We start from the raw sequence: 19,494 nt of genomic DNA, 5'->3' as shown, positions 1-19,494 counted from the left end.
AGAAGAACAGATACTACACTTGATCTAAGCCGGAGGCTGCAAAGTTTGAAGTGGACACAGGTTAGCACTAGACTCCAACGGTTGGTTCGGGGTATGGGGGGGAGTTGGACGTACCGAAGAAAAGCTGAGAGGAGAAAGAAAGGCAAAAACTAAGCAATAGTTTGAGAGCTGGCGGCAATATATATAATCGAGCTGGCAGGTTGCATTGACCGCGTGAATAAATTAGTCAGCTGCAAACTTTCGGGTGGTCGATGCGATGATGGACCGAGGAGAAAGCCGAAGGTGTGTTGCTGCCTACGGTCGGCCAGGATAATTAAAAGGACGCCCAGGATGCAAGTGGATCCCCTGGGAAACAGTAGACAAATTTACTATGCAGGGTACTTCAATACCCTTCGAGCCAGGTAATAATATTATAGGCGGTGCGTGAGGGAAAATAAGTATATTTCCTCAGTTGGAACAGATTACTATACTGTGCGTCACCAAGCATTCGCCACCAGTTTGTCTTTGTTTGTTGCGTTATCTTGGCCGACTGTAAATAGACAGGTAAGTCTGCCACTCATCGAAAACGATCATCACTCTGATGAATAGGTACCTATATGTGTTTTGCACACTTTCTTCACGTGATGAATGCAATTCAAGATTCCGGTTCTTCTTTTTGGTTTTTTTTTTTGCCGCATACATGAAGATTCCCGCGACGTCTTGTCCCTGTTTTGGGATGGCACAGATATTTAAACAGTCGTCAAGGGATAGGGAGAAGAAAAAGAAAAGAAAAAAAAACCTTTGTTGACTTACTAGTGCAGAGTACCTAGCTACCTGGGCCGTACAAAATATTCATAGCTTGGAAATCGACAGATACGCCCATGTGCGTACGTCTTCCTTGAACGAATGTTTCGGGCAATATAGGCAATGTTCAAGGCAACAGGATACTTCCGCCACACATCGATAATCATAGCTGGCAGTAAAAAGACGTAGGGGTTATCAGACTGAAGTCAGGGCTCAAGGTACGTTGTTCTTATGTAGGTAGGTGTCCAATATCTATAACCGATACCCAAGATGAACCAGACGAAAAAGAATAAAAACAACTCCAATTCACAACCCGTGCTGTTTCCCAAGCTGCTACGCCGATAAAGCCAAATACAGTTGCTAACATGTTCCGATCCTGAAAAATAAAAATAAACAAAAGAGAAAAATCGTGAATGATCCTCTCGAGAATTAAACATCATGTCTGCCATCAACCAGCAATGGCCCTCCTCACAGGCCCCTCGCTTACCCTAACGGAGCTTACCCGCGGCGCCTGGTACCCTCTAGCACTTGGTGGAAGATGGCCATCACCACCAGCGCCGCCGCCGCCACCGCCACTGGTAGGCATGGGCCCAGGGCTCCTCGGTTCCGCACTTCTTCCGTTACGGCTCGCACCCGTCCAGGAAGCAACCATGTCGACTGCAGCAGACGGGGGCACCCAGCCACCAGCTGAACCGGGCCCAGCCTTCTCGACGACCTGCATGTTGTGTTGCGCCCAGCGGTCCATCATGGCCCTGCCGTCGCGCGCACTTTGCACGGCGTCTCGTTCCCTCATATCCCTCGTCTCTCCGGCGGCAAGTGCATTGCGCTGCCACACATTGAGTTCGGCCTCCCCGCGCGCCTTCTGAAGACTGATCTCGTGCACACGAGATGAGTTCCACTGCTTGAGGGCCAGCTCTCTTGCCCGCTTGTCAGCTTCGAGCGCATAACGCGCACCTTGCATCTCCAGCTCGGCCCTTTCCTCCATGGTCTGGATTGTACGCCCGCGGATGCGGTATTCGAAATCGCTCTCGGTCTTTTGCCGTCTCATCTCCTCCCCATCCATGTGCTGATTCCACTCGATCGCCGCAGTTGTGTCTGCCTCCCCCTTTCGGATCGTGCTGCCGTTGAGGTGCTTGTCAAGTTCGATCTGCATGTCCAAAGCATGGTCGAGGCCCCGATTCCGTCGGTGCTGATCGGCCAGTCTGTCAGTGTGGTCGTATTCTGCAAAGCGCCGCGCTCCCGAAAGGCGCAGCTCATGCATGGTCGTCTCCTCCTCCATGCGCAACCGTCGTGAGTGATCGTCGTCCTCACGTTGCTGCCGTAGCCTGCGAGCCCGCCGCTCCTTCTCCTGCTCGCGGATCTCGTCCGGCATCCCAACCGCATCCACCGGCTGCTGCTCTGCTTCTATGCTCGCATAGAATCGATCTATCGCGCCCTGGCCGCGGAGAAGAGAGAGTAGTACCTCGTGCTGCGAATCGTGCGCACGAGACAGGCCCTTTTTGATATACATGGTCGGCGAAAATGAGTATCCCTGCTGGTCGGTGTACACGTTCTTCTCGTCGTTGAGCGTCTTCCAAAAGAGTCGATCTAGTAGCAGAGTCGTGATTGCCTCCGGTCCTGCACTGTCCACAATGTTGTCCAGGGCCATGAACACGGCAGTCCTGCCATGCACCTTCAACAGAGGGCTTGCATTGAATCGTTTGAGAATGTCCACCGCCGCCTCTGCTCTTTCTGGGTCGGCTGGAATAATACCCCGGCTCGCCATCACGGTAAGCGCCGTATGACCGCCGTGCTTGTTTGACCTGTAGTCAGGATCGTGACCAGCCTCGATGAGCTTATGCATAACGTCGACGTGGAAGTTGCGAGAGGCCTCATGCAGACTACCGTCGTTGATGGGGAGCTTCTTGTCCAGCAATAGGACAACAGATTCGTGACTGCCAATCCGCGCAGCATAGAAAAGAGCGGACCGTCCCAGCGAGTCTTGGACTGTCGCCCTAGCTCCAAGTCTGAGGAACTCGTCCACTAGCTCTGGTCGATTTGTTTTGGCAGCGACAATCAGGGGCGTCACTTTGCTCTTTTCAGTGACAAAGTTGACATCGGCTGGAATCATTGTTAGCTTTTCAGTTTGTTACTTATCACAAGGCTGGTGAACTTACTTCCTTGCTTGGCCAGCTGTGCAACCACGGCAGAGCTCGTTTTACTGGAGGACTGGAGCAGGGCCCAGATCAAGACGTTCGCAGCTTCGTAGTCTGATGACTGCTCTTGTACCTCTCCGTTTGAAGTGGGAGCGTATGTTATCTTAACCGTTTGTGACAAGTCACAACCAGCACTGATGATCCGGTTCATAACAACAGTCGAGCGAGGGTACTTCTCCAAGCACAAATACAGTGGTGGGAACATCCCATCATATACCCCCTGACTGCTAAAGTCGGGGGCAACAGTGGATTTATCGGTAAAGACGTCGATCAGCTCAAGCAGCCGCGCCTCAGTGTGGCCTGCGCTGATAGCGGCATACAGAGCCGTCGTGGCCGTCTGCAGGCTAGCACAATTCTTGGTATCAAGTAGTTTTCGCAGGAGGTGTCGATCACCGTTCCTTGCCACCAATTGAACGGACTTTCCGCTTTCGTAGTTGGTACTGGCGCCGTGACCTAGTAGTAAGTCGAGAATGGCTTCCGGGGGAGCACTAGAGTCGCGACAAGGGCTCATCGGGCTTCGTGGACTTCGGCTTCTAGGGCTGCCGCCAGGTCTTACGGGGAACATGGCCTGCAGAGCGTCGATAAGTGCCCTGCTCAGAACTATACCAGAAGCGCCGAAACGTAATATTAATTCGACAACATTGATATGCGAATGTGCCAGCCATTCGTCGCCCTGTGAGATGACATGGTCAAATATTTCGGTAAACAATCGACCATCTTTGCCAATCTTCTGAGCAAGTAGTTCGAGGAGCGCGAGATCAAACGAAGAAGCTGCAATCTTAAGACAAGCACCTCCATCGCAGCGAGGATCCGCTCCGGAAACCAAAAGCAGTTCGACGAGGTCTGTGTCTTTCTTTGTTGATAATATTGCCTGTTTTAAGCAAAAGTTTAAGTGCTCGATATGGAACCTAGAAATGAGGACGCGGATTGTCTCTCGCCTCTCATTCTTTGGGAGCAGGAAGGAGGCTTTCGCGGCCGCAGCCATGGCCTCGCGATCAGGGCGCTGAGCCAGAATAAGCTCAATAATGTCGAAATCTTGATTGTGTATAGCGCTGACGAGGGCTTCGCCACCCTGGTGGTTGACCGACGCACGAGTGAGCAGAAGCTTCACCAAGGGCGTATTTTTAGGGGCGCTGTTCACCGCATCCACCAGCGCACAATCAACCACTGGGCCTCTGGCTCCTGCTTTTAGCAGCATTTCAATAACATCGAGCTTTTTGGATGGCTCCATGCCCATAGCGACTGGTAGTGCAGCTCCAAGAGTGGCCTGATTGGGACGCCTGTCCATGATGTCGCATATTATCCCCATGAGACTCGCAGATATTGCTGTTCGAAGAGCCGCACCGTCGTCGTAATTGACGTCCGCATCGCCCTGCTCCAACAGAAGTCTGCCAAGCTCAACATGTAGTAGATCAAAATTGTCGCCCAGGAGACCGACACAGGTGACGAAAGCCGCAGAGACTGCTGGCCCTCTGGCACCGAGTGACAGTAGTAAGGCGATAATTTCGAACATGACCTCGCTATCCGCAACACGCATTCCTTGAGACATGGCAGCAACAAGGCAATCCTCAGAAGGCTTCAGCCTGAGTAGCTGTGCGAGAATCACTGTCTGGTAGGTTTTGATGGCCTCCAATACGGCCAGAGTGTGGTACGGATCGATTGGCTGCGTGTATTGCAAGATGAGATCCAGGAGCCGTTGGTTCTTCTTTTTGACGCAGTTAACGAGACCTGATGTGAATAGTCGTTCAGTTCGTTCGCCAGCTGCACCGGAGAGCAGGCACATCTCAAGTAGCTCTCGGAAAGTCTCGTCATCCTGCCGGGACAAGTGTTGGTGGGCGACACCGACTGCTGCATCTAGGGAGCCCATCATTGCTAGCCTGCCACGACGGCTTGACAAGAGAATTTCGAGGTAGTCACTTCTTTTCGCCTCAACCGCGGCAACCAAAGCCTGGCCCCCAAGGTAGTTCGGGTCAGCTCCGGCTGCCATACACAACTCGAGTATCTTGGAGGCCCCGTCCTTGATCGCTACAGTCAATGCTCCTGATATGCAGTCGGTACAGGGCTTTTTTGGGCCTGCTAAAAGGAGTGCAATTGGTTCCGTTTCACCGAGCATGACTGCCTTTTCGAAATCATCATGCAGCTCTGCTGGGTCTGCACCGGCGTCTAGCAAGACTTGGAGGACATGGAGGTCTCGACGCAGTATAGCATATCGCAAGGCATTGTCGAGGTTGGCTTGGTCTGCCTGGGCGGCAAGAACCTCTACAAGCTCGGGCCGACATCGTACCGTGGCGACCTGGAGCAAATCGCTGCGTTCTGGAGTCTGATGTCGTCTGGCTACCTTCTTCCACAGGCTTGTTGAACTTCGCCGCGTGACGTTGACATCGGCTCCCATTCTGATTAGTGCGTTGACGAGGTCCACCGACCCGTTCTCGTCGACGATGCGTGCCATGACATGGTTAATCTCTTTATATGTAAACGTGCCATCTTTGGGGAATTTAGTACACTGGCAACTGCAAGCCAGAGGAGAAAAATCTGGGTTTGTATGTGCCTCCCGGTGCTCAAGTAATAGTTGCGTCGCCTTTTCCTTGTAGAAGTCCATGGCCGTGTTGTGCGGGTTATGAGCTCCCTTGGTACTGGACAAATTGTACGGAAAACGCCATACGAGCCTTGAGACAAAGGTTTGAAGAGAAGAGGCAAGAGAGGGGCGGTGCTATACGGTGGTTGTATGTGTGATTTGGAATCAAAAGGAAGATCAGGAAAAGAAAAAACCAGGTCTATAGTGCAGCGTTGTAAGTGTGACTGTAGGAGATAACGGATCAATTATTCGTGAAACGCCTTAACAAAACGGGTGGCAGCCTCGTGGTGTCATTGAGCATAAAAAGAGTCGACAGGACGCAAGTAGACGAGGATGACAGGACAGAAATTTAGAAATGTCTAGGATGCTCAATATGACATGGCTTGGTAGCCTTGTCGTCCAAGAGACAGAAATACCGGTAGATACACGCACACAAACACATACACATACAGTACACACGCCCACGCTCACACACGAGCCACTTGGAAATTGTGTTGGTCCGGGGGCGGACGTGCGGGACGCGGCTTTCGCCCCCGTTCATGCCAATAGGGCAGGGACGTCCCAACTTGTCGGGCGTCGTTGGGAGCTTTTCACTAATATGGACAGACTTCCAGTGGCGAAGACTTCTTCTGCCTGGCTTGCCTGGTTGGTCTCTCGAAATGGGAGTGTGGAACACTGATTGACAGTCAGAAGAGGTGCCGGGGGGTGTTTGCGGACGTACAGTACAACGGAACACCATACAGACACGCCGTTTGAGGAGCACTGCAGCAACTCCGATCTGCGGGGAAAACAGACAAAAGAGAAGAAATATCAATCCAGGAGCGGTAATTGTTTCAAAGGACCCTGCACGACCATCAACGACGCCGTCTGTTTGGTTGCTGGGTGTCGAAAAGAAAACCCAATTGGCGCGATGTTTGGCGCCCAAATCGAGGCGCGCACGAAGGAAGCGACTAAGTAGCTTGGTACGTAGCTGGACTTGCAACTTGGTAGGCTAGGGTTGGTTGGTGAGCAATAGGGACGGGTTGTCAATAGCATGATGGAGTCGGTTCTGGCGAGTGGAATCAAGGCTTGACGCGCTCTTTGGTGTGTGGTACAAGGGGTTTGCCAGGTTGATGCAGGCCTCCGATGGGGTAGGCGCCACAAACGCAAAAGCTGAGTTGAGTGCTCTCAGCCAACCAATCTGCCCAGACTGACATCTACCCAAAACCCTCACAGCCTAACCATATGACTTCGTCCACCAAGCCGCCACTCAATCAATTTCAAGCATCGCCTGGCGGCAAGGCGGCAAGGCGGTTATGGGCGTTGATGAGCATGCATAAACAATTGTGGGTTCCTTCATTTTTGGCAGTGTTGAAAGCAAAGGAATCCTGGAATTGACGCCCAACCTCCCTCCAGCTGCTGCTGTTTTCCTCTTTCTTTTTGTTTTGTTTCTTCACGGACCAACACTCGCATTGACAGCCGGGAAAGCCGGCAACTGCTGTATATTGGTTCTTTTAACAGTCAGCCACCGGCCCTGGATCCGGTTTTCCCCTTTTCTCCGACTAAAACACTAAAAACGGCACAACGCGAGATTTGCCAACATAACATCCAAGCAGAAAAGAGTCGCCTTGTCGCGTCCTGAGAAAGACCAGGAAAGCTTCGGGAACATCCGCCACTGGCTATATCTTGCAGATCTTATCCTATTTATATCCATGACCCCTTCGCCACTATATGCACCGGTTTACAATAGTCCCTGCTTCTGAAGATCATAGTACACCTTCTCCGGCATCACGTTGCCCTCGGCATCCTCCATCTGTACAACGCTACCATCGTCGCCCATATTACGCTTGCGGTCGCGCTGTATCTTATCCCATAGCTTGAGTGCCTCCTCGATGCTGATGATGTCGCGGAAAAGCGAAGTGTTGGAGATACCGAGGCACTTGAGACCATAGATGTGCCGTGCCTCGTTAAAGTGCTTCTCGTATGCCCGCCTACCCATGTAGACGAAATTGCCACAGATCTCGCAGGGGAACTCAACGCCCAAGCCGTGAAGTCGGTACAGCCAGAACGGGATCGGTTTACCATCCCAAGCTAGTGGCAGCTTCAATGGGTTGTAAATCTTTTCCTCTCCGTCTTCGCCCTCATCCTCGTCGCCCTCGCCACCCTGGTGCCCATTGGCCCCACCGGCACCATAAGTGGTTATGGCACTTCCCATTATGTTGTAAAGGTTCTCCAGCTCTTGCTGTCGCTCTCGTTCCGTCATGCCTTGCCTGCGCTCCACGTTGACCTTGGTCTCGTCTCGCTCAGTCTTCATCGCCTCTGTTAACCGCGTTACTCGATATTCTCGTTCCGCTACTGCACGTTCCTTCAATCGGATGGCCGATTCCTTCTTGCCCTTGGTGGGGGCGTCAGTGCTGGCTGCTTCAGAGGCGTCGTCGTTCTCCTCTGTCCTCTTAGCCTTCTGCTCAGCAGCCTTGATGTGTTTCCGACCAGTGAGATGATTCTTGTATACATTCTCATTCTTGAACTCCTTTTCGCAAGCGTCGCACCATACTGCCTCTGCTGTGCTGGTAGCATGTGGTGCGGATCCATTGGCTTCTGGTTTTTCCGCTCCCCAATGCGGTACCTCGTCCTTCTCCCAGAGCTTCTCAAAGTCTGCTGCGAACGTGGCAAAGAGTTTGTCCAGATTCTCAAGTGGCCTCGCTCTCCGCATGAAAGACTCGAGGTACTCTGCCAAATCTCCCACGTACTTGAAGTACTGATCCGTCAGCTTATCCGCACGCTTAACACCTCCCGCCCCCGGAGCGAAGTCGTCAAACACTTCGAGGTATTGCAGATAGGACCGATGCTTGACGTTGGGAAGGTTTATGTAGGCTTCGTGGGCGGCCAAAAGGTCGAAGAATTTTCCAAAGGCCTCCTCTCCCGAGAATATCATATCGACCATGTACGGCTGTGCCGGATCGGGTCCATCTCGTCCAGGTCGGTACCTCAGTTCGGGGTTCTCTGCTTGTTCGGTAGGGTACTTGGCGTGATGTTCCTTGATTTCTTCAACCTGCTTGTAAAATTCGTCGAATGGGTCTCCCGAGCCAATGGCTTGAATCTCTTTTGACCGTAGGCCATTGACATCCTCATACATGGATATGAGCTCAGAAGATTGTTTTTGTATCTGTTCGAGGAGCTGCGCAACTTCATGGTCGCGATTTAAGCGGTCTCGTATCTATAAGGCATGATGAATGTCAGCGTGAGTACGTTTTTTTTTTTTTTTTTTTTTTGATATATGAAGAAAAAATGGCAGCGGTCGCGCGGACGCAAATACGTACAAAGGTCGGCTCATGGCTCATGCGATCAGTTATGCCCTGTTCCAGACGTTCCAAGTCCTCTTGGACATACCGCTGGTCCTCCAAAAGCATGCCAGGCAACTGTCGAATGTGGATTTTGTGTAGTGATTGGATTAGTTGAGATGGTCGTGGTGGTGGGTGATTCAGTAGTTGAATGTAGCAAATTCAATCTAGCTCCAAAGCGCGTTATGGCTGGCAAAGATCGCGACACAGAAATTCAAGATGGCCCTCGTCTGGCGAATCATAGAATGCGCCTTGAGTTATTTAGTGGGGTGACATCAGTGTCCCCACCTTTTAACCTCATGCATGGCGCATTTGGCACCAAAAAGTTCGCCCGCATTGCAGCTTTTCCCTTACATTCAAACCAACAATTTTTAACCCGACCCCAATTTTCATCATAAAGCCGCCAGCGAAGACGAATAATCACGCGCTGCGAAGACCGAAATCGCCAGTCTTGAAGACAGTTACAAATATCTAATCACAGCCGTAACGATGGCGGAAGGAAGTGGCATCGACCGCAAGGCGGAGGAGCGGATGGAGTTTACAACCTCCAAGGAGGTCACGGTCCATCCGACTTTCGAGTCGATGGCTCTGAAGGGTGAGCTCAGCAGTGCCTTGGAGGGGAATCGGGCGTCAGTAGTGAAAAGTCGGTAACTAACCCACAACAACATCAGAGAGCCTCCTCCGTGGCATCTACGCGTACGGGTACGAGTCGCCTTCGGCGGTCCAGTCGCGCGCTATCGTTCAGGTCTGCAAGGGTCGTGATACCATTGCGCAGGCACAGTCCGGAACGGGAAAGACAGCCACATTTTCCATCAGCATGCTCCAGGTTATCGACACGGCCGTGCGTGAGACCCAAGCACTCGTCCTGTCGCCCACACGCGAGTTGGCGACACAAATTCAGAGCGTTGTCATGGCCCTGGGCGACTACATGAATGTGCAGTGCCACGCTTGTATCGGCGGCACCAACGTCGGCGAGGATATCCGCAAACTCGACTATGGTCAGCACATCGTCTCGGGTACACCAGGTCGCGTGGCTGACATGATTCGCCGCCGCCATCTCCGCACCCGTCATATTAAGATGCTCGTTCTGGACGAGGCCGATGAGCTGTTGAACCAAGGATTCCGTGAGCAGATCTACGACGTCTACCGATACCTTCCACCCGCGACTCAGGTTGTGGTTGTTTCGGCTACGCTTCCGTACGATGTGCTGGACATGACCACCAAATTCATGACCGACCCCGTGAGGATCCTTGTCAAGCGTGACGAACTGACCCTCGAGGGTTTGAAGCAGTACTTCATCGCCATTGAGAAGGAAGACTGGAAGTTCGACACGCTCTGCGATCTTTACGATACACTCACCATCACACAAGCCGTCATTTTTTGCAACACGAGGCGCAAGGTTGACTGGCTTACGGACAAGATGCGCGAGGCCAACTTCACGGTCAGCAGCATGCATGGCGATATGCCTCAAAAGGAGCGTGACAGCATTATGCAGGACTTCAGGCAAGGAAACAGCCGAGTGTTGATATCTACCGATGTTTGGGCCCGAGGTATCGATGTCCAGCAGGTCAGTCTGGTTATCAATTACGACCTGCCGAGCAATCGTGAAAACTACATTCACCGCATCGGTCGTTCGGGAAGGTTTGGTCGCAAGGGTGTTGCCATCAACTTCGTTACTAGCGAGGACGTGCGAATCCTCAGAGACATCGAGTGTAAGTGAGCCCCACTAGAAATTATATTTCGGGCTTTGCTGACTCCTTCAACAGTGTATTACTCGACCCAGATCGACGAGATGCCGATGAACGTGGCTGATCTGATCGCATAATTCCTGAAGCTCACACTGGGGTGCCCCGGGCTTCATGACGATAAAAAACGACAGCTAGAATGCAGCTCTTACCGAGTCGGACGAACCAGTCCCCACAAACGCCCAGTGTAAAGACACTTTGCGCACCAGGAATCATGGGAGGAAAGGGAATGTTGACTAGATTGTAAGTTTAATCACGTATCGGAGCACCGACTGGCCTTCCTATTGAACAAATACTGACGGCAAGTGACATGGCACGCAACACACAGGTTCCACCTTCATCAACAAACGAAACTATATTCTGAGCGTCAAAGCGGCATTATTCTGAACTCCTGGCCTCTCCGAGGCTTGAATTGTCCAGCCGCATCTCCCACCGGGAATCACGGAGACACATCATGATAGTCCACATGGTAAATTGTAACGAACGCGCGTAGCGTCGTCTCCACTCATCCCCCTCAACTGGGCAAAGATCCGTCAAAATAAGGTTCTCCGGCTACGCGGCGAACAAACTTTTCGTTTGAATTGCGGTCCTGATACCTACCATAGTAAAAGTGGCAAATGGCAGCATACTGGGACTAACCAAAACAGGCCATAACTACAACTGTGTCATTATATGCTCTGTATGCCTATATTCGGGCTTCCGGCATGCAAATTCGTCTCCATGTCACGAACAAGTCGGTCAACCACCACATGTCATGACTGTGCGCCGCGGGTGAGATCTACCCGGAGGGCCGGAATTGTTTCCTTATGCAAAACTTAGGCACATTTCACATCACCCCTTTTACGTACGAAGCCTAGCACAAACTAGCCAGGCTGTCAAGTGCAGTTTAGGCATTGTTGACCAAGGAACGTATAGCAGAATGCGGATAGGTTGGCATCCGTTTCTCAAGGGAGTCTGCTGGCGGGTGATATTGATTCTGTGATGCAGGACCTTCGAGTAAGTGAAACTCGCAAACCTGTATAGCTAGAGGGACCGAAAATTAAGGTCTGTTTTTGCCCATACGTGTGTTTCTGCGGTTCTTTTGTAGAAAAGCTATCCCCAACTGTATCAGCCAATACAAGTACAATTAAGATACCCGCATAAGATTTTATTCTATAGCCAAGGATCAAAATCAGCCGGTGGATAATAGCCACCATGCCACGGCTTCAACCTCGTACCTAAATTTCTCCACGTTGAGAATCCCTACGATCGGTGCTAGAGCAGTAATTTCTTTCTCATATGATCGAGCTCCGGTGGGGAGATAAACCGGATGATTCTCATACCGAGATATTTACAACATTCCCTGTAATGGCTGAGCAGGCCATTCATTAGAAAGATTTGCCTAGAACTAGTTGATTGTGATTATTTTTACTATTAGCTTTTCGCTTCGGACCGGCACGGCTCGTAGGCAGCTTTTCCCGTCTTGCCTCTTTCCTCGCTGCAGCAGGCTGGCTACTATGTAGTCACGAGTACGGTAGCTTGAACGGGTAATGACCGACTGGGCATTATTCTGGGGATGTGAGCCTGCTGGTCGACTATTGTCAAGGGCCAAATCTATAATTTCGTCAAGGGTTCACAGTTGCGGTCCGTGTCAAGGAGTACTGTCAAAATACGACCTTTGAGTTCAGACAGTTCTGGACTTTCAACTCAAAAAAAAAAAAAATCCCTCCAGGGGCCAACGTTGCAACCCCCAGCTTGCCAAGAACAATATTTTGATCATTAACTCTAGCCAAAACGCACACTCACAAAGTACAAACCAACTGCTTGCCATAGGGGGTGCTATACGTAAGCATGCGACAAGAAAGCTCTCCTTTACCCCTAGCCACACGCAAAATCAGCAAATACGCAGTCGGGATCTTACCGACGTTGCGTGCCAAGGTGCGTCGTTAAACGGATTGGGACATTCGCTGTGGAAAAGGGTCCTTGTGTCATGTCGGTCTGGAATCTCGTGTACTCGATATGATGGCTCCGCATCTTTGAGCAGTACCCGGCGGGTATGATTTTACCCCAAACCTCGGTTGACAATTAGTTGACAGGGTAGGTAGTTTTTTCCTTGTTCTTCTACCGTGCTCTCGCCCCGGTCATGGACACATTGAAGAAGAAAAGAACGAACGAACGAACGAGAAAAACAAACGAGATTGGGAAAACCGGTCTCTTGGTTTTTTCGTGCCCCCAGTCTCGGTTCTGCACACCGCACGCTGGTGGGCAAGGCTGGAGAGCCTGGGCGGCGATCATATGCAGCCACGGATATCAATGCCCGTCCTAGCTAGGTAGGTACTCGTCACTTGTGCGACAATCAACCAGTTTGCCTCGATTGATAGCCCGGCGTTATGGGTTCCTGCCGGCAAACCGGATCCCACAGGATGCTTTTTGGATTGTCCTGGATATGCCGGCTGTACCGTTATGTGGCAAGACGGGTTGATAAGACATTCCGGCCTATTCCACAAGCCGAGGGTGAAAAAGAAGCGCGACTGTGGTACGGTACTGGCACGTATCAGGACCAAACAGTGCCGCCTCTGTTTAACTTTTGGTTGAAATTTGTTTGCGTATTCGGTGAGGCAGGAAGTGCACAGAGAGCCAGGTTAGAGGAGCACACAGGTTAGGAGACTGATGAGTCGGCGCACACAAGCAACCTTGGTTGGCAAAGTGTTGGACCAGTGGGTCATGGGAGGTCCTTGGATACATTGAGTAAAGGCATTTGTTTGCAACATGCACTGAACAAAACTTTTGCCACTGCAGTAATACAAACCCTCCAAACTCGGCATAACCAAATCAACTCGGCATAACCAAATCAACTCGGCAAGCCCAAAAAAAAAAAAAAAAAAAAAAAAACAAGGCATGGGGCTGGGTTTGTGGCGAGGCAAGCAAGTAAGGATTTCCATCTCGACAAGGAGCGCGATTGTCGACTGGGCTTGGCTGTACAGCAATACTCAAGGCGCGATAGGTTGCTTTGGGTCGTTAGGTACCTAAATGTGGGATCCAATGAAAACTTGTGAAAGCTGGGCGGACCGTTCTGCCCTGATCCTGGGCGAACACGCAGGCTCAGCGCGGGTCCCTATTTCGGGTATGGATCCCAATGGCGCAAGATGCTGACCTCGCGAAGAAGGGCCGTGAAGATCCCGAGCCACGACAGGGCATAGGGTGCGGAGGGGGGAAAAATGAAGAAGGACTATGGTGGGCAATCAGCGGCACGGGACGCTGAATTGAATCGACTCTTGTCAATGTTCGGATAGGATCAAACTTACGTCTGGACCAGTCATACGTAGGTAAATTCATGGGTTGCGCAAATCTTGCATACACCGAATCTTGCTATCTTGTCTCGGAGATTTATACGCCGGAGAAAAGGTATTTTAGGGACAGAGAAAGAGAGAGAGAGAAAAAAAAAGACTCGAATGTATTAGCGTAATGGCTTGAATAAGAAGGTGAATCTTTTGCTGATAATAGTAACCTAGTCTAGAACTAGATAGTACATCGATGACAGGGTCGCACTCAATCTCGGATTGCATGTGAAGGTTTCGCTTGTAGATGCGATCAGTTCTAGGCACGTCGGGGGCGGTTTGGAGACATGTTCTTCGCTATCTACCACGTAGTTCCTACGACCCCACAAGACAGGTAGGTGGTCGGACATATGCTGGATACATTACTTCGTACCTCACTTACGTAGGAGGACTGGGCAAGCGGGCGCCCAGCGGATCCCTAGATATGGCGTCAACCCTGAACCAAGAAGTATCCCGCCCCGCCCGCTGCCTTTGATCCTTTCAAATGTTCCTACCACGTCTGTAGGTAGCTTTGCTAAGTAGCGTAAAGGCAAGCAAGGCAAGGTCGAGTTTTTTTGGTACCAAGTGGAGGCACCTCTTTCGGTAGGCCAACCGCCATATCGGGGAGAATCCACCAGCCGAAAGAGAAAAGGCTCAAATCGAAACTTGAGGGTGACCAACCATCTCATATCCGGACCACTGATAGGCTGTACCGGCACACCACGTTAAACCTCTGTCAGGAACGCGACATTTTTTGTGCTCATCTGTCACCGTCTCATCCGAGCTCAGGTTGTGTGGGAGCAACCCCTTGCACTTTTCTTCTTTTTTTTTCTTTTTTTTGCTGCTCCTCCTCGCGTACCTGCATGACCCCGCGCTCACCTGCATGGGGGGTCTCCTGCCAAGGATCCCAATTGGATTTTTTATTTATTCGTTGCTCTCTGTCCGGTACTCCTGAATTGGTGTCCCAGTACCGACGGATATAATCCGAGAACTACAGAGTCTACTGCAAGTGGAGGGGGTTTGTGATAATGTCGTGTCACCAATGCTGAAAGTGAGGCGAACAACGGAAACACTACGACAAACTCAAACGTAGGCTAGGGGAAGATGGTACTAACACATAACAGTAGATAGGTTTTGGCGGAGGTGGACCATTGTGCTTAGCAACTTTTTAGTTCGTTTCCACATTCTCGATTTCCACTTGGAGTCCAAGATGGAGGAGGGTCCATTGCATCGGTACAGTAGCTGCCTAGTAGGCATGGCATGGTGCTCAAAAGCAGTTCTGCCACTGGCCAGAGGGTTTCCACTGTAGGTAGCCTGTCCTTCGTAAAAATAAAAGTCTCCATGACGAGGAAAACAGGGGCAACAAGGGACCCGTTTCCAATGCTCCCGGAACCTGCTTACCGGGTGGGAACCGGGTTGTCGATTGAGATAGAATTTGATGTTAGTTGTGCTGGGGAGGCGTTTCTTTCAAAAAGCCGACGCCCCCTCCGAAGTCGTCCCTGTATCTGGACGGACTTTGGGAAATTTCTGATCTTTGGCGCTGCCGCCTTTGTTCATTGGTGAAATTATCAAGAGCATCCTGGACTGATTACTTTCCAGCAGCTTACCAAACTAGCAAAAGCTGAGGTGAGTCTTTGAGTTGTCCTTGGTACTTCTCACAGCCGTGCCAAGTGGCAGGGCTTGGCTTGACTTTGTCTTCCCGCTTGAACTCTACCGATTTACTTCTTGTTTTTTTTTTTTTTTTTTGTATCTGCAGCTGCATCTGACGCTTCTATTTCCGTCTTTTTAGTTTGCGCAAGACGGAATCCCCCTCCGAAGACGTGTTAATCACTGCATCCAACCGTGTTGCAGGGAGGAAATATAGACACCACCCAGACGAGAGAATCGCAAGCTCGAAGCGCACATCTTGACCGATAGCACGATATCGGAACCAGAGACGGCAAAACAACTTGTTACTCGGCATACCGCATAAGTCTGCAAGTAGCGAACCAGCGACAAATTTGTGGGTATACAAAAGTGCGGAATATAGAGCTGAGAGGTTGGTTTTGCGCGCCCTACTGCTTTAATTCACTGGGAGGGGGCTGTCCGTCGCTGTTTTCTTTTGCATCTGCCTCTCATCTTGTGGCATATGCCGACCTTCAAGCCATCATCAGCGCCCCCTGCTTGGTCTCGCTACCCGTTCGAGCGCTTTTTTTCCCCCCTTGGTCATTCTCGTGACATAAACAAAACCTCAAGGCTACTACGGTACTATATTTGGGTCGACTTACTAATTCACAACTAGGCCACCGCAGCGGCCGTTTTTTGTTCTCGTTTATTTCTCGTCCTCTGCCCATCCGGAGAAGTCGCATTCCAGTTCAACAAGATCATAGAGGTTTCGACGTCTATACGAATTTCGCAACGATTCGACCCAGACACATCCTTGTGGTCTCCACTGCCTGGTCACAGTAGCGCTCAGCTGGGAAGCCCGTGCAAGTCGCAAGCTCCGAAATCCGCGACACCGGTCAGCCAGCACGGGTTAGATTTCAATTGACGGTATCGACAAAATCACGACGCGGGGGTTTTATATAATTTGGTCGACGCTGCGTATAGGCCCTTCTTCAACCTCGACGACAACTCGCTTGAAAACGGATTGACGAGTCATACGATAAGATCGACGGCAAGCCAACTGAACTTGGGCAATTAAGGTACTGGTCGGTGCTTTTCCCGATTGCAGATCCCGGCCACTCCGAAACCGAGCTCTCGTCCCAGAAATCCGGGGCACGTCTTCTGCTGCCTCAGAAAAGGTGAACGGAGGGTCAGGCAAGCGGAGGAGGAGTGCCCACAGGGGTTGGAATCGGTTTTGCATTATAATCAACGTTGGCAACGGAACGACTGGCACATAAAAACAACCAGAGGGCGCAAACTATCGAAAAACGATACAAGAAGCCGTGTGCCGCGTGCAGGCGGCTTAGGGTCCCCCTACGGCTTGCTACCCCACCTTAAAAGCGGTGCGTTACATCCAACTTATACTACATTTTTTACCTATCCTTGGGAGTCGCCCCGATTACCATCTTGTTAGTCGGCGCCCCGGTCCCGCCTCTATTGAAGTTGGCAGAAGGGACAATTAGTCCATCACATCCACCCTGGCAACAACAAGTTTGGATAGGATTTGGTTGTACTAATTCAAGACCGGCATCAACTCAACAGTGCCAAGGTAGTCACACTTTAGATCAGACGACCACCTCCCCATCCCATCCCATCCCATCCGGCATTAAGTCGTTCCCAACACAACTGCCTTACCTTAGTCACGAAACAAGCCCGATCCGTCCTAGCTCAAGGTACTTGCTTGCATTGAGCCCATCCATCCCTCCCTCCTTCCCCGCAATGGGACTCTTCTCCCGCAGTAAGGATAAAGCACCCAAGGCGGTGAAGAGCAAGAAGCCGGCTCTCCACACAGCAGGGTCCAACGCCAGCCTGGGTTCTCATTCCTCCAAAAGTATTGCATCTCCCGATGCTTCAACAGCTCCATACAACCGAAGTCTATACCGCACATCAGGAGGCACAAACATGTCGAGTCCCGGAACCCCCAACACGCCGCTCACCCCGGTCCACATCCCAAAGATCGACCTTCCCAAGCCGCCGGACCCAGCCCTTGACCCGGCCGGTTATCTCCGCAGCCTGGGCGCTGTAAGGGAGCGATGCACCATCGTCACCGAAAAGGCATTTAAAAACCAACTGAACCACTTCGAAGTGGACATGCGAAAGTTCCCCGATGTCGTGAGCTTCGTATCACAGATCATCAAGGTATGCATTGTCTTTGTCTGCTGACCGTTCCAATCGCTCTCTTTTTTTTACCCCCTCGCTCCGCTACACGGCTATCCCTTAGGCTGTAGTCTAGCAGACAATTCGCTGACCGACCACCTCAAACTCCGTCCAGAGAGACTACGACGCGCCATTTCACTCAATTCCTGGCCATGGAAGGCACCAGCACTTTTGCGTTGGCGGCCGCGACCGCATCGCACATCTCCTGTCTGCTTTTCCGGAAACTGTTGACAGCACGGAGAAGTGCAGGCGGATGATTGACTTGTTCCTCGTGAGCGTGCTCCTAGACGCCGGTGCAGGACTCCAGTGGAGTTTCAAGAGTTCCGAGAATGGCCGCGTCTACAGGCGGTCCGAGGGCTTGGCCATTGCTAGCTTGGAAATGTTCAAGCAGGGTCTGTTCTCCAGCTCCAAGGAGAACAAGTATCAGGTCGACAAGGATGGTCTTGCCACTTTGACAGTCGAGAAGCTCGCCAAGGGCTTGCAGTCTGAGCCGGGCAATGAGCTCGCTGGCCTAGAGGGAAGGACGAATCTACTCCTCCGTCTAGGCAAGGCGCTGTCGGAGTCGACGGAATTCTGGGGCGAGGACGGCAGGCCGGGCAACATGGTTGACCACTTGCTTGCCCATCCTAGCACTCAGGCTTCCAGCATGCCTATTGTACCCCTACCCACACTTTGGAATGTTCTCATGTCAGGCCTTGCATCAATCTGGCCCGAGAGCAGGACCGCCATAAACGGTGTCAGCCTGGGCGATGCATGGCCCTGCTCTTCAATGCCGCAGCCACAAACAAGCGGCTCATCCTCGCCTCCCAGCAACAGCCCAACATCCTCGAAGCCGACGTTCAGTCCCTTCCCTGGAGGACGTAGCTCGGGCGGCTCAAGCAAGTCCTCGTCTCCCAAAAGTTCGGGCCGCGTGGAGCCGTGGGAAGGCATCCTGCCGTTCCACAAGCTCACACAATGGCTCACCTACTCGCTGATGCAGCCCATGCAGTCGCTTTTGCGTATCCACTTTGCCGGCACGGAGTTGCTCACTGGCCTACCAGAATACCGCAACGGAGGGTTATTCGTCGACCTTGGCGTCTTGACGCTGAACAAGGAAGATGCCGACCGTGGACTCCAGCACTATAACGAATACTGCGAAAGGACAGGCACGAGGCCTGTAGAGGTCGCGCCCATGTTTGAACCCAGTGACGATGTCATTGTTGAATGGCGCGGAGTCACAGTCGGGCTGCTGGACAAACTCTGTGTCGATGTCAACGCCTTCCTGAGCAAGGAGCTTGCAGGAAACGAGTTGACTCTCGCGCAACTGCTTGAGGCTGGAAGCTGGAAGGTACGTGTTTATAACATTGTCTCTCTTTTCTCTCTTTTTCTTTATTTTTTTTTCAATGGCATTCTTATCAGCTAACTTTATCTTTCTTTCCTGTTAGGGTGGTCGCGAGATTGCCGAAGTGAGCAGGCCCAACACAAAGGAACCGCCGATTCTGATCGACAGTGATGGAACCGTCTTCTAATGAACTCGAAGCGTTGGCCTGAATGTAATTCTTTTGTTGTTACACTGTTTTGCCCCCGCGCCATGTCCATCACGAAATTTCGGAAATTATCGTTTGTTTGGGAGGTTTGGAACTGGGAGAATAATGAGATATAAACATAGGAACATGCAAGTCGCATTTGGGGGGCGTGAGTGAAGTCGTTATGAATCTGCCTGCATTTTTTATAGAACAGCTCCATGTGACGGTGTAATGGACCAGAGGTTATGGCAGTGTTTGCGTCAAGCGACTATGA

General features: G+C 51.4%; 6 protein-coding genes across 6 annotated transcripts; 3 read left to right on the top strand and 3 right to left on the bottom strand.

The window, feature by feature from the left end:
- Positions 1 to 990: 990 nt before the first annotated feature.
- MGG_04886 (uncharacterized protein) lies at positions 991 to 6,033 on the bottom strand. The gene is made up of 2 exons (XM_003712323.1): positions 2,940 to 6,033; positions 991 to 2,883 (listed from the first exon to the last, which is right to left on the bottom strand). The coding sequence occupies exons 1-2, from the start codon at positions 5,575 to 5,577 to the stop codon at positions 1,232 to 1,234; spliced, it is 4,290 nt and encodes a 1,429-aa protein (XP_003712371.1). The 5' UTR covers positions 5,578 to 6,033; the 3' UTR covers positions 991 to 1,231.
- Positions 6,034 to 6,665: 632 nt separating this feature from the next.
- MGG_16820 (uncharacterized protein) lies at positions 6,666 to 7,317 on the top strand (the record flags this gene model as incomplete). Its single annotated transcript, XM_003712322.1, has 2 exons — positions 6,666 to 6,683; positions 6,769 to 7,317. The coding sequence occupies 2 exons, from the start codon at positions 6,666 to 6,668 to the stop codon at positions 6,928 to 6,930; spliced, it is 180 nt and encodes a 59-aa protein (XP_003712370.1). The 3' UTR covers positions 6,931 to 7,317.
- Positions 6,864 to 9,074, bottom strand: MGG_12972 (splicing factor 3a subunit 3). Its single transcript, XM_003712321.1, has 2 exons — positions 8,853 to 9,074; positions 6,864 to 8,749 (listed from the first exon to the last, which is right to left on the bottom strand). The coding sequence occupies exons 1-2, from the start codon at positions 8,940 to 8,942 to the stop codon at positions 7,274 to 7,276; spliced, it is 1,566 nt and encodes a 521-aa protein (XP_003712369.1). The 5' UTR covers positions 8,943 to 9,074; the 3' UTR covers positions 6,864 to 7,273.
- Positions 9,075 to 9,227: 153 nt separating this feature from the next.
- On the top strand, positions 9,228 to 11,679 carry MGG_04885 (ATP-dependent RNA helicase fal-1). Its single transcript, XM_003712320.1, has 4 exons — positions 9,228 to 9,468; positions 9,545 to 10,585; positions 10,640 to 10,861; positions 10,947 to 11,679. The coding sequence occupies exons 1-3, from the start codon at positions 9,363 to 9,365 to the stop codon at positions 10,696 to 10,698; spliced, it is 1,206 nt and encodes a 401-aa protein (XP_003712368.1). The 5' UTR covers positions 9,228 to 9,362; the 3' UTR covers positions 10,699 to 10,861; positions 10,947 to 11,679.
- Positions 11,680 to 13,490: 1,811 nt separating this feature from the next.
- Positions 13,491 to 13,933, bottom strand: MGG_16819 (uncharacterized protein; the record flags this gene model as incomplete). Its single annotated transcript, XM_003712319.1, has 2 exons — positions 13,491 to 13,675; positions 13,903 to 13,933. Coding segments are annotated over 2 exons (216 nt in total), but the record flags the coding sequence as incomplete, so codon positions are not given.
- A 3,042-nt stretch (positions 13,934 to 16,975) lies between these two features.
- On the top strand, positions 16,976 to 19,478 carry MGG_12973 (uncharacterized protein). The gene is made up of 3 exons (XM_003712318.1): positions 16,976 to 17,697; positions 17,831 to 19,042; positions 19,140 to 19,478. The coding sequence occupies exons 1-3, from the start codon at positions 17,461 to 17,463 to the stop codon at positions 19,221 to 19,223; spliced, it is 1,533 nt and encodes a 510-aa protein (XP_003712366.1). The 5' UTR covers positions 16,976 to 17,460; the 3' UTR covers positions 19,224 to 19,478.
- The last annotated feature ends 16 nt before the right edge of the window (positions 19,479 to 19,494 follow it).

The sequence above is a fragment of the Pyricularia oryzae genome, chromosome 3 (assembly GCF_000002495.2).
Source record: "Pyricularia oryzae 70-15 chromosome 3, whole genome shotgun sequence".
Classification (NCBI taxonomy): Eukaryota; Fungi; Ascomycota; class Sordariomycetes; order Magnaporthales; family Pyriculariaceae; genus Pyricularia; species Pyricularia oryzae.
Note: the sequence above shows the minus strand (reverse complement) of the source record. Positions and strands in the feature narration are given on the sequence as shown.